Below are 13341 nucleotides of genomic sequence, written 5' to 3' on the forward strand. Positions count from 1 at the left end.
TGTGCCTTCCCAAACAGCCTAGCAGGGCCCCGCCCACACGCCACCCCCAGGCCAGGCACCCTCCTGTGGTTCCCAGAGCGCTATGCCTTGGTTGGTTGGCCCAGGCTGGCTGGGGCTGGCTGGCCTGCCTCCCGCAGGGAGTCAGGGCAGCTGGTGCTGGGGCTGTGCCCCTGGAGCACTGGGACTAGCCACCCCACCTGGCTGCCAGGAGCCCCAGGGCTGGGAGCACTGTTGCCCAGCGCACCAGAGCTGGCTGCATCTCCTGGAGCACTGGCGCTGGGGTCTCACCCCTGGCCGCCTGGCGCTGGGGCCGGGGGCCGCAGGGGTGTGTGTGGTCTGGGCTCCTGTGAGGGAGGGAGGGGTGAAGGGGGGCAGATGGAGAGGAGCAGGGCCTTGGAAACAAGGGGAGTGGCCAGGGGTTAGCCTCCCCCAACAGTCGGGTTACTGGCCATCCATGCCCATAGGGATTGATTCTTGGCCCTACGCTTTTTTTATCAATGACCTTGAAGAAAACATAAAATCATCACTGATAAAGTTTGCAGACAACACAAAAATTGCGGGAGTGGTAAATAATGAAGAGGACAGGTCATAGATACCGAGTGATCTGGATTGCTTCATAAGCTGGGCGCAAGCAAACATGTATTTTGACATTGCTGAATGTAAATGTGTTCAGGAACAACAAATGTAGGCCGTACTTACAAAATGGAGAACTCTATCCTGGGAAGCAGTGACTCAGAAAAAGATTTGAGGGTCATGGTGGATAATCAGCTGAACATAAGCTCCCAGTTTGGCATTGTAGCCAAAATTGTGAATGCAATCCTGAGATGCATAAACAGTGGAATTTCAAGTAGGAGTCAGAGAGGTTATTTTACCTCTATATTTGGCACTGATGCAAATGCTGCTGGAGTACTGTGTACTGTTCTGTGCTCATAATTCAAGAAGGATGGGATGTTGATTTTTAACAGGAGGAGTAATTAACCATTGGAACAACTTACAAAGGGTCATGGTGCATTCTCCATCCTGACCATTTTTAAATCAATATTGGATGTTTTTCTAAAAGCTCTGCTCTAGCAATTATTTTGGGGAAGTTCTGTTACCCTGTGTCATGCAGGAGGTCAGACTAGATGATCACAGTGGTGTCTTCTGGTCTTGGAATACGTGAATCCTGTTCATGTTCTTATATTGCACTCATACTGTGGTATCTAAGTTTGGGTCCATCTCAAAAGGAAATGTCTAACATAACTTGATTATGTGAAAATCTATGAGGGGTGGCAATTCCTAACAGGATTTACTGCTGTACTATTATATCACAGTGGAGGTTACCTTTTAATACTGTATTGTTGGTAAACATCAATAAAGAAATAATTTAAATAGACTAAAGTATCCCAGAAATTTCAGATCTACACATTTAGCTGTAATGTATAAACATCTGTAAATATTAGGCCGTTGTGTTACACATAGCTGTTCTGGGTTTTATCTATGATTTAGTAGCAGAATTTTGTCTGACCTACTGTATGAAATGTGGGCATTCCTGGCTAATTGCTACATTATAGATCAGTGGCTCTCAATCTTTCCAAACTACTGTACCCCTTTCAGGAGTCAGATTCTCTGCGTACCCTCAAGTTTCATCTCACTTAAAAATTACTCGCTTTACAAAATCAGATATAAAAATACAAAAGTGTCACAGTACGCTATTACTGAAAAATTGCTTAAGTTCTCACTTTTACCATATAATTATGAAGTAAATCAATTAGAATATAAATATTGTACTTACATTTCAGTGTATAGTAGATAGAGCAGTATAAACAAGTCGTATGAAATTTTAGTTTATTCTCACTTCACCAGTGCTTTTTATATACCTGCTGTAAAACTAGGCAAATATCTAGATGAGTTGATGTACCCCCTGGAACACCTCTGCATACCCCTAGGGGTACATGTACCCTGGTTGAGAACCACTGTTATAGACTAGATATAAGCCTGACAGCTCTTTATAAACTCCAAACTTATTTGTTTCCAGCAATTACTTGTCGCAGACAAGATGGAGGACCCGCTGACATCAGTGAGTGCCTTAAATATGCAGGCCCTTTACCAACATTAACACAGGCCTGCCAAATTCCTTGCCAAGATGACTGTCAGTTCACAATCTGGTCAAAGTTTTCTTCCTGCAATGGGGACTGTGGAGCAGTCAGGACGAGAAAGCGCTCTCTTGTTGGTAAGAGTCAACGGGTTACTGAAACATTGTTTATTATTAGCTGCTATTTATTTTATATTAAACTTATACAGTGCCCATCAGTCTGAAGGATACCCAAATGCATACATCATTGACAAGCAGGCAGCTCTGGGGTCCAGGGCAACAACCAAGCAGATAATTGGCATGCACTACACAATACTGCAGGGTCTCAGGGGGGGCAATATCAGTAAAGGACACTACAGCAAACTCTAGGATCATAAGAAAACTAACATGGGATTACAGATGAAGTCATGGCCTCTTCTATAAGACTGGTACACAATAAACTGCATAGCAGACCATTTATCATTCTGAAGGGCTGAGTCAACACTACCTGTGATTCCACAGAGTTGAAATATTTAAAGCAATGTGGTCCAGGCGCATGGAAGTCAATGGCAGTCCTTCCATGAACTTTTGTTCAGCCCCTAAATCAGGGGTGGGCAAACTTTTTGACCCAAGGGCCACATCTGGGTGGGGAAATTGCTTGCAGGGCCGGGGCAGGGGGTTGGGGTGCAGGGGTAGAGTGCAGGGTGTGGGAGGGGGTGCAGTGTGCAGGAAGGGGTTCAGGGCAAGGGGTTGGGGCAGAGGAGGGGTGCGGGGTGTATGAGGGGGCTCAGGGAAGAGGGTTAGGGTGCGGGGGGGTGGAGTGCAGGAGGGGGCTGAGGTACAGGAGGGGTGCGGGATGCAGCAGGGGGCTCAGGGCAGGGAGTTGGGGTGCAGGAGGGGTGCGGCATGTGGCAGGGGTTCAGGACAGGGAGCTGAGGTGCAGGAGGGGTGCAGGGTGCAGCAGGGGGCTCAGGGCGGGGAGTTGGGGTGCAGGAGAGGTGCTTAGGGCAGGGAGTTGGGGGCAGGGTGCAGGAGGGGTTCAGGCTCCGGCCTGGCACTGCTTACCTAGTGTGGATCCGGGGTGGCAGCAGCGCATACTGGAGCCAGGGTTGGCTCCCGACCAGCCCCAGCCCTGCGGCCTGTGGGGATGGGGGGGCGTAGAGGTCTCCACGTGTTTCCCTCGCCTGTGGGTACCTCCCCCGAAGCTCCCATTGGCTGGGTACCCCATTCCTGGCCAATGGGAGCTTTGGGGGAGGTACGCACGGGCAAGAACTGCATGCAGAGCTCTCTGCCCCCCTCCCCCAGGGGCTGCAGGGACGTGGTGTGGCTGCTTCCCAGAGTGGCGCAGAACCTGTGGCGGTGGCAATCCCGCGGGCCGGATCCAAAACCCCGAGGGGCCGGATCTGGCCAGCGGGCCGTAGTTTGCCCACCCCTGCCCTAAATCAACCCCTCTAGCCAAAATGGGCATAATCATTGAATTATTGACCATTTTCCAAAAGGTAATTCTAGAGCCTGTCTCCAAATGTCTCAATTGTCACAGATCTGCTGTCATTATTGTTTACTATTTTCACTGCATTAGTGTCTGAAGGTTGCCACGGGAGTCGATGCCCCAGTGTGCTATGCACAGAACAAACATAAGGTAAATCACAAAAACAACGAGGAGTTCGGTAGCACCTTAAAGACTAACGGATTTATTTGGGCATAAGCTTTCATGGGTAAAAAACCCACTTCTTCAGATGCATGGAGTTTCCAGGCATCTGAAGAAGTGGGTTTTTTACCCACAAAAGCTTAAGCACAAATAAATCTGTTAGTCTTTAAGGTGCCACCAAACTCCTCACTGTTTTTGTCGGTTCAGGCTAACACGGCTACCCCTCTGATATAAGGTAAATCAGAGTCCAGCAAAATTTGTGAGCCCAGCAAAAATTGGAGGTTTTTCTGGTTATTGCAGATGGTTACAAAATGTTTTTCATGAACATTTTTACAAACACTTTTTCCTGCTTTTTGTTGAAATTTCATTGTGGCTAAAAATTTGCACAAACATTAACTGATCAGCCATCATAACAGCCCAGTTAGGTAGGTAAGGAGTATTCTATTCATTGTCAGGTGGGGAAACTAAAGAGAAAAGGTTAAATGACTGATTTATTTATCCACAACACTCCCTGGATGGAGTCAATGCTTGAGTCTTAATACACACAGTCATGTGTTTAATCCATTACATCAAGCTTTCTCTTATGTTATCAAGTATTCCCTTTTTGTGGCTGGAAACCACATTCTCTACCCCATGGTGGAGCTAGCTAAGCTGGAAATCACTAAGCCAGAAGTGAGGGTGCTCAATAGCAACCGAGGCACCAGCACCCCCTGTTGTGATAGGAACAATCCAAAATCAGAAGGCCTACAGCCATGGGTCCCAAAAAGCCGCGCATGGGTGGCTGTAGGAGAGACTGTGAATAACTCTCAATCTTCAGGAAGACTGGCAGGGACCTTCTTATAATTCTGGTGAACAATTTACATTAGTGTTACTTCCACAAAGAAAATGACTAGAAATTTACCTTAAAGCCAGAAACAAGAAAAACAGAACTGGCAACCAGCCTTGGCACTGACAGGTCCCTGTGGATCTCCCTATGCCAAGTTTAGCTACTCAGACTTGGTGCTGAGGGGATGGTTTGGCCTTGGTGAATCAATTCTATACTGCAACTTATCCAATCCAATCTGAAGAGCTGAGAACAAAGGGCCTAATTATTCTTGGGGAAAAGATGAGAAGAAAGAGGGATTAACTCTCACATTTTCAGTATGAAGCTGCCGAATGAGAAATCCCCTTACTACAGTACATTGTCCCTGTTCTACACTAAAACAGTATTTAGTGTAATTACTAAAAGTGCTATAATGTCCTGCCTAGTGCTTTTAGTGTTTCATTTTCTGTAAGTAACATGTTTGAAAGACAAGGAAAATAGTGCAGCGCATTCATTTATATTATCGTCTAACTGACAGATAATTACGTTACGAAATGATTTTGCCAAGGCTCTTTAGTTTCTAAAAATGGGGCAATCAAATGAGATATGAGAGCAAATAACAAGAAATTAAACAAAAACAAACTTTACAGAGAAGATTAAAAAAATGAAATAGGAGAAAATGGGTGGCTAAATAGTTGGGGAGATTAAAGGAGTTGCTAGAAGAGATTTGAAAAAATGCAGCAATGTTCTGGAATTAATCAAAAGAAGGAGCTTATTCCATCAGGGGGCAAGAAGAGTGATTCTTAACTAATGGTGCAATAACATGATAAAATTTGAGGATTTTGATCATTTGAAATAGTGTAACAGAAGCAGACAGTGGCTTTTTCTCCCTTGATGCCAAAAGAATTTTTAAAAAACTCAGAAAAACCACCTTGCACATTATCCATGGAATGAGTATGACATAATAACTATTAAATTGCACAACACTGATGGATTGGGATGAGCGGGGGGGCAGCCTATTTTTAGTGGCAAAAATGTTCAAACTCAGATATTTCAAGCTAAGTATTTTAAAATTATAAATTTAAATAGTTGGCTTCATTTTCAAAGATGATGAAAACAGCAAAAACTGTAGATGCATAGCACCTTTGAAAATCAGGCCACTTTCTTAAGTGATAAAGTATGAATTTGGGTGCCTAACTTTAGGCACCTCTGGATCTGAACATTTTGGCCTTAAGTTTTGTGCTCCTTGGAGAATTTTTGCACAGTTATAGATCATTAAATAAAATTACCTGCTTGTGTGTATAGTGACAGAAAGAACTTTCTGAACAATTATTTTCTCCCTCCAGGAAAAAGTAAGAAGCGAGACAAATGCAAAAATTCCCAGTTGTATCCTCTGATCGAGACTCAGTTTTGTCCTTGTGACAAGTACAATGCTCAACCTGTGGGGAACTGGTCAGACTGCATTTTACCAGAGGGCAAAGTGGAAGTATTACTCGGAATGAAAGTACAAGGGGATATCAAGGAATGTGGGCAAGGCTATCGTTACCAAGCCATGGCATGCTATGATCAAAACAGTCGGCTTGTGGAAACAGCACGATGCAACAGTCACGGTATTTAGAGACATCTTTTTTTTCTTCCTTCCTCATATGTTTGTTGTTTTCTTGAAATGTAAGTCTTGAGACTCTGGTGGTCATAAGTACAGACAGAATTAGGAAATGAATATTTATTGGTTTGACAGAGTACAGGAAACTGCTGTGGAACATGTAATGTTGCACCAGAGGTATCTCCTAACCAAACATACATTGAGTAACACTCAGTGACCTGAGAAAACTCTTTCTGACTCATAAAGTAACTAAGATTGCAGGATTAGTGACTTACAATACAGTAAAACCTCAGAGTTACGAACGCGTCGGAAATGAAGATAACTCTGAACAAAATGTTATGGATGTTCTTTCCAAAGTTTACAACTGAACACTGAATTAATACAGCCTTGAAATTTTACTATGCAGAAGAAAAATACCGCTTTTAACTATCTTAATTTAAATGAACCAAGCACAGAAACAGTTTCCTTACCTTGTCAAATTTTTTTAAACTTTCCCTTTATATTTTAGTAGTTTATATTTAACACAGTACTGTACTGTACTGTATTTGCTTTTTTTTTTTTTTTTAATTATCCCTGCTGCTGCCTGATTGCATGCTTTCGGTTCCAAATGAGGTGTGCGGTTGACCGGTCAGTTCGTAATTCTGGTTTCATAACTCTGAGGTTACTGTGTAATGTTTACAAGAAAAATTATGCTGAATTACCAGATATCAGTTGGGCTTTATCTGATATAGTCAAGTATATCTTAAAAGTTTGCCAATTTCATTTTATGTACAACTGCAACTTTAATTTGCATTGAGAAATGTTTATAAAGGACCAAATTCTCAACAAATAAGACGTGGTGCAAAAGTGGTCTGAAAAGAATGAAATTATTTCCCCTGACTGCAGAGCCTTAAAATAGTAGTAATCTCTTAAAGAACCAAATCCTTTATCCACTTCCCTTCACAGGGAGTTTATCAGGTGGTTATGCATAACTGTGCATCCACTAGCCACACCACACACTGCTCCTTTTCTCGCACATCTCATTGTCACAGACAGAGCATTATAAGGCACAGACTTCCTGTATCCTGCTTGCTTTGCACATTGCCCATGGGTTCTTATACACTTGAATGTGTGGCGAGGGCAGGATTTGTTCCAAAATGGTTGCTGGCTTAGGGTCTGCACATATGTAGTGTTGCGGCCAGATCCTGAGCTGGTGTAAATCAGACTACATGACTTCAGTGGAACTACGCTGATTTAGATTGGCTAAAGAGTACTTTGTTCTACATTTAAGTGTGGGATTATATACATTCTAGTAATAGAAATCCCGCAGAATGAATGTCATTATAGCATTTCATTCCAATGTCAACATTGGTTGAGCTTATGCCGTGTATTCTGGTTTGTACAGTAGAACTGGGCTATCAAAAATATCATAGATTTAATTACTGAAAATAGTCAATCAACAAAATTAAATGCGTGAAAGGGATTATAATTATTTGTATGCCTTCCTCTGTCAAACTTCACCCATGATAAATTATAAACTCTTATGTCAGGCAGAAATGTGGCAAATGGAAATGCTTGAGCTTTGTGGGTTCTAAGTGCTTTTAATTCTCTTTGAATTAAAAAGGAGTTGAGAGCACTTGGCACTTTACTGGCACCACTCAGCTTCTCATCACATTAGGCCAATTATCTGAATGTTTCTGTCTGTTTACTAAGGAGGGAGAGAAGTAGCGTTTAATTGGCCATGAAGCCATCTTTAGAAAATTATAAAATTGAGACTTAACCTCAGTGCAATTCTTCCATTTTCTACTTTGCTACCGATGTGTTAGGTCACGTTTTTAATTTGTTGTGGCTGTTATGCATAGCAAGTCACTAGTTGATGATTTATTTTCATCATTGTCTGTGACCCTGCAAACGACTTTCACAGATCTGTGTGTTTATTTCTGATCTGTTAATTAGAGCGGAGAAAGCTTGAAAAACCCAACCTAAGAAGTAGGTATTCTTAAAACATAAAAAAAAAACCTCTGAGCCTTTGGAGACCTTATTCAGTGTAAAGTATAAAACAATAAAAGATCTTGAGTCCAGGAGAAGCCAGAGGGGTCTAATGCCAATCATTGAATTGAAGGATGGATACTGTCAAGTTGTCTGTAAACTGTTCAAAGGGAGAATTTGCACAGGATGCAGGAGTTATTCTGTAATCTGTAGATGCAATGAATGCTGGGAAACATGACTGATATAACTGGCAAAGAAAGGGACAGAACAGGATGGTATTCAACTGTCTCCAGTGAAGGGAAAAGTCCCAACCCTGCACTTACAGAAATCAGGGCCTGCTGCTCAGGTGCGAAAGGGGAAGCTAGCTCAAAACCTTATGCACTAGCAGATGCTTGAAGTGAGGCTCTTTGATTAATCTTGGTACAGACCAGGAATAACTCTTTGTCCTTCACTCCATTTGGGTGAAGTAGGGGCAGGACTGGACTGTAAATCAGCCCACCATTGACTCCCCTCCACACACCACCCACACCCCTTTGCCCGTATGCCTGGGAAAACACAGAACGTGTGGCTAATCGCCCTGCCTCTGTTGCTCATACTTTCTCTTCTTCCCCTCTGTGCTTCACAGTGCGGTGTAAGACCAGGGTCCAAAATATTCTTATTAGGACACCCTCAATTCGAATTTTTAGAAATTGACTCGTTTCAGACATTTTCATTTTCTAAAGAAAAGGAGTACTTGTGGCACCTTAGAGACTAACCAATTTATTTGAGCATGAGCTTTCGTGAGCTACAGCTCACTTCATCAGATGCATACCGTGGAAACTGCAGAAGACATTATATATACACAGGACAGTGGGGCAGGAGGAGGTATTGTTTCATGGTGTCTGTGTGTATATAATGTCTTCTGCAGTTTCCACGGTATGCATCCGATGAAGTGAGCTGTAGCTCACGAAAGGTCATGCTCAAATAAATTGGTTAGTCTCTAAGGTGCCACAAGTCCTCCTTTTCTTTTTGCGGATACAGACTAACACGGCTGTTACTCTGAAACCTTTCATTTTCTAGTAGTGCAGCATGTCAGCATGTACTCCTCCACGAGTGTGTGCAGCTCTGGAGAAGGCCTGGGAGGGTGCAGGTCGGGAGAAGGAAGTCCTCACAAGGGAGTGAAGACATCTCTTTCCTTCTTCCTCACCTTGAGCCTGCTGCCCACTGGTCCCTGGGAACTGGAAAGTGTTCCAGAGAGAGAATATCTGATCACACCCTTCCTGTTTCCATTACCCCAGTTCCTGTGCTAGCAGAAGGGGCCCTTTGCTACCCCATGCTGACATTATCTCCTAACAGCATGCAAAGGCCATCTAGGGACTTAAGTGGGGGAGCCCATCTAACAGCACCCGGATCACAGAACCTGTTACTTCTCTGCTCCTCTTGTCCCCACATTTAAAATCAACAGTAGCTCTCTTGCTGCCTCTGGGAAGGAGCATGCATGTGAGCCCCCCTGACCAGTGTACCATAGTGATCATGTTAGTGCAGGAGTCAGGAAGTGAAAATGACTCTCAATGAAATAATGAAACTGACTATTCCTAGTGTGCTGTCACATGCACAGAGTAATATACTGAGGTTCAAATATTTTTCTCTGTCTTCTTTTCGTTATGATAATTGTAGGGGATTACTTGTAAATATAGTTGGCTAAAAAGAATTATCCAGAAATGTGATATTTCAAGTTGACGATGCTCTTTAAAATGAAAAATGCCTTAGTAAGTCTTTTGGCAACTGTGACAAAGTAGGAAATATCTGTATTTTTAATAAATATGATGATTTTGCTTATGATGGATTTCTTTCTATGGAGTTAGATCAAAATGGGTTGTTAGAGGAGAATCAAGTAGGAAAGGTAAAACAATGCCCAAAAAAGAAGCATCCCAACAAACACACAAACGCCAGGTTTATAGCAGTGAAGAGGCGACTTCTGGCCTCAGTCCTGATAACACAGCTGTTTTGCCAATGCTGAGAAGAGAAGGGAACAGTAAGACATCAGAGGACCGCCCCCCCACCCTACCCCAGTCTAGAAAAGGCTGAGGGTTGAGTGAGTGGCCAGAGGCTGCGCAGAGAGTGTCTGTGGAAGCTGCAAAGCTGGCCAGGGATCAGAGACAAACTAGACTGTCCTGCTTGCAGCATGCTCTCTGTTTCTCCCAGCCAGACGGCGGGGTTAGCTCAGCTGAGGGGAACTAATAAAAGCTTGCAGTGAAAGATTTTATTGTTCTTTACCCCTTGCTCTGTGTATTTTGTACCTCTGGAGGGATGAATGGTTTTGAAGTTGCTCCTTCTGAGTTACTTTAATCAGCTTGCTGATCACAGGTCCCCCGGAGTGAAAGGTTTACAACTGCCAAATGCAGTTGGACTTGACATGTTCACACAGTAGAGAAACAAGGAGGACTGCGACCCAGAGATCCAGTCTGAGAGTGGTTGGACTGCATGGTTCCTCCCAGAGTGAAGTTCAGTAAGCCAGGCCTGTCTCTTGCAGGGGTGCACACAAGAGGGACTTAAAAGGAGTCTAAGATGCAGTTCACTCCGTAACCTTGACAGCAACAATTTGGGATCTCATGCTTGGCCTTCGTACTCTCATCTTTCAGTCAAAATAAAGTAAGCTGTGAAGTGTCTGTGTGGTACCATTAGATTCATGCTCAGAGGATTTGATCATTGTGTTGTAGACTTCAATTTTGAGCTGACATTGCTGAGCATTCATTGCTTTTAATTTAAGAAGCTATATCTACCTTGGTAGCATAGGAACAGCAACAGCATCGCTTGGATAAAAATATCTCAAGGTCTATAATATCTGTTGTTCCTCTTGGTATCCACATCAAATTCCAAATTCATTGTACATTAATGCAGGAAGAGGGAACAGCTTAATAGGAATGTGTGGCCTACTTATCAGCTTTCATGGTTGGGCCAAGTATCTTCAAATCTTTTACATGGTTGTTTCATTAATTTGATTTTGGTCCCCTTAAGTTTTGTTAATTACTTTTAATAACAATGATTTACACTTATAAATAATGCCCTTCATCCAAGAATCTGAAAGTATTTTTCAAACTTTAAGAGTGACAGAACTCACTTGGAGGTAAAAGCTGCTCTCCAAGCTATGCATGCACCATTTTCTGATTCTTCCTGGTTTCTTGAATAAAAGTGGTTCCTCATCAACACAGCTGCCATCCTATTCTGGTGAAAAAATATATAATATAGGGTTTTTAAAAAAAGTTCAGTGCTTAAGAAAGGTTCCAGTTTGATAGTCCTAGAGACACCTCTGTGCTTTGACTATGAAGTGTTATATAATGCTAAGTACTGAAAAACCAGGTCCTATGCATTTCATGTTGGACACCCAAAATTAGTGCATACTTTTGACCTTAATTTCACTGTGCCTATATCCCCCATTTATAAAATGTGGTAATACCCATACATCTCCTAGTTGTGTTCTTGAAAATGAATGTGAAGCACTCAGATACTATAGTGATGAGTGTCATAGAAAATCCTGTGAATAAATTAATAATTCTGTCTCCAGAGCAGCATTTGAATAATGTTGCACACACAGCCTAACTTTTGAGAGCTTGACTTGACAGCCTTAAAAATGTTCTTTTAACATAGTTTAACAGGTTGTTTCCTAAGTTAAAAACAAAACAGAGCATCCTGAATAAACAGAAATTCCACAATGCAGCATAATTTTGACACCCACATAGGTCTTCAGTAAGATTGGACCCTTTAGTATCCACCACAGAGACCTCTTTCACTTAAGCTAATGGAGTTAACTGATAGCAATAGGAGGTTGTCACCCTCTATGTGACCAGTACTAGAGAGGAATGGGACATTTCGCTGAAGCTGGGCAAAACATTTTCAGAAAATAAACTATGCGGTTTTGGTTGACCTGAAACTATTTGTGAATTTGTGTCAAGTTTGCCAAATAGTTTCACCAAACTGAACAAATCAGATTGTTTAGGAAATATGGACTCTGGGATATTCTGCTGTAGGTCATTCTCAGTCTCTCTTGTTAAAGCTGTTCCATTGTGTTCATGCACTGGGACATGGGGAGAATGAGAGTGACTCTATAGGCCAGTGGCTAGGGCACTCACCTAAGAGGTGGGAAATCCATATTTAAATCCCTTCTCCTGATCACACAGATGGGGAAATTAAATCAGAGTCTCCCACATCTTGGGTGAATTCCCTAACCACTGAGCTAAAAGTTATAAGGAAGGTCACCTCCTCCCCCCCTCACGCCCAAGCCATTTTGTGAATCTAGTCCTCCCTTGTTTTTATCAAAATGCCCACAATTCAATTGAAAATTTTGGAAACACAATTTTTTTGACTTTTTCATTTTCCTGAAAATCTCAAAACAACTTAATTTTTGGTTTGACCCAAAATGCTTTTTTCAATTTCAGAATAGCCAGTTAACTGAAAAATCCATTATTCCCCCAGCTCTACACTTTACCGGTGGGTTTTACAGCTCTTTGATGACAGCAGAGGAATGGTGAGGCCCAGGAATCTTGAGTTTCATTCCAGGCTTTGGAGGGGAGAATGCTCTAGTCAGCACACTCTTCCACTCCTTCCTCCCAAAGTGTTAACCCTTCTGCCCTCTCTCCACTAATCTGTCCTTGTCCCAGGCCTCTTTTTCCCCATCCCTGGCTCCTCAGCTCAGTTCCATTCTCCTCACCAGTCCCAATATCTTTACCCAGCAAGCCCTAGTCTCACGCCTCTGGACTTCCAGGTCCCTGTGTCCTTGACCAGTCAGTCCCAGTTCACTCCCACATCTGGCAATTCCATCATCTCTGTCTCTCTCCCTGTCTTGGCCTTCCCTCAACCCCTGCCTGCCCACATTCCCCTTTTCCCTGGCTCCTTCTCCCAATTTCCCTCCCTGGTCACCTCAACTGATCTCTTTATCTCCCCATCCCCCAGCTCTTTGTCCTAGTCTCTTAGCCCAACCAGTGCCAATTCTCCCCCTGCACCCTGGCTCCTCTGTCTTCCTCTCACATCCTTCCCCTTGCACCACTGCTTTTCAGTCCCAGTTCCCTACCTTCCCTCTGCCCCAGCTTCCAATCTCCTTGTTCGGCCATCCCCAGCTCCCAGATCTAGTCTCCTTGCCCAGGCAGTTCCAGTTTCCTTCGCTGCCAGCTTCCAGTCCAAGTCTTCAACCAAAGAACCCTTGTTTCAAACTAATCCTCCTGACCCACAGGTCTGCCTCTTGTCCCGTCTGCATTTGAATCAGGCAGCTTCCTACTCCATCGTGGGAGAGG

General features: G+C 43.3%; 1 protein-coding gene across 1 annotated transcript in view; it reads left to right on the forward strand.

Annotated features, from left to right (window-relative positions):
• THSD7A (thrombospondin type 1 domain containing 7A) overlaps positions 1-13341 on the forward strand; it is a 332730-nt gene that overhangs the window by 255132 nt on the left and 64257 nt on the right. The window contains exons 13-14 of the mRNA XM_077809385.1: positions 2018-2212; positions 5850-6113. Of these exons, the coding sequence (XP_077665511.1) occupies positions 2018-2212; positions 5850-6113 (459 nt within the window). The remainder of the gene's footprint in view (positions 1-2017; positions 2213-5849; positions 6114-13341) is intronic.

Source organism: Eretmochelys imbricata, chromosome 2, assembly GCF_965152235.1.
Source record: "Eretmochelys imbricata isolate rEreImb1 chromosome 2, rEreImb1.hap1, whole genome shotgun sequence".
NCBI lineage: Eukaryota > Metazoa > Chordata > Testudines > Cheloniidae > Eretmochelys > Eretmochelys imbricata.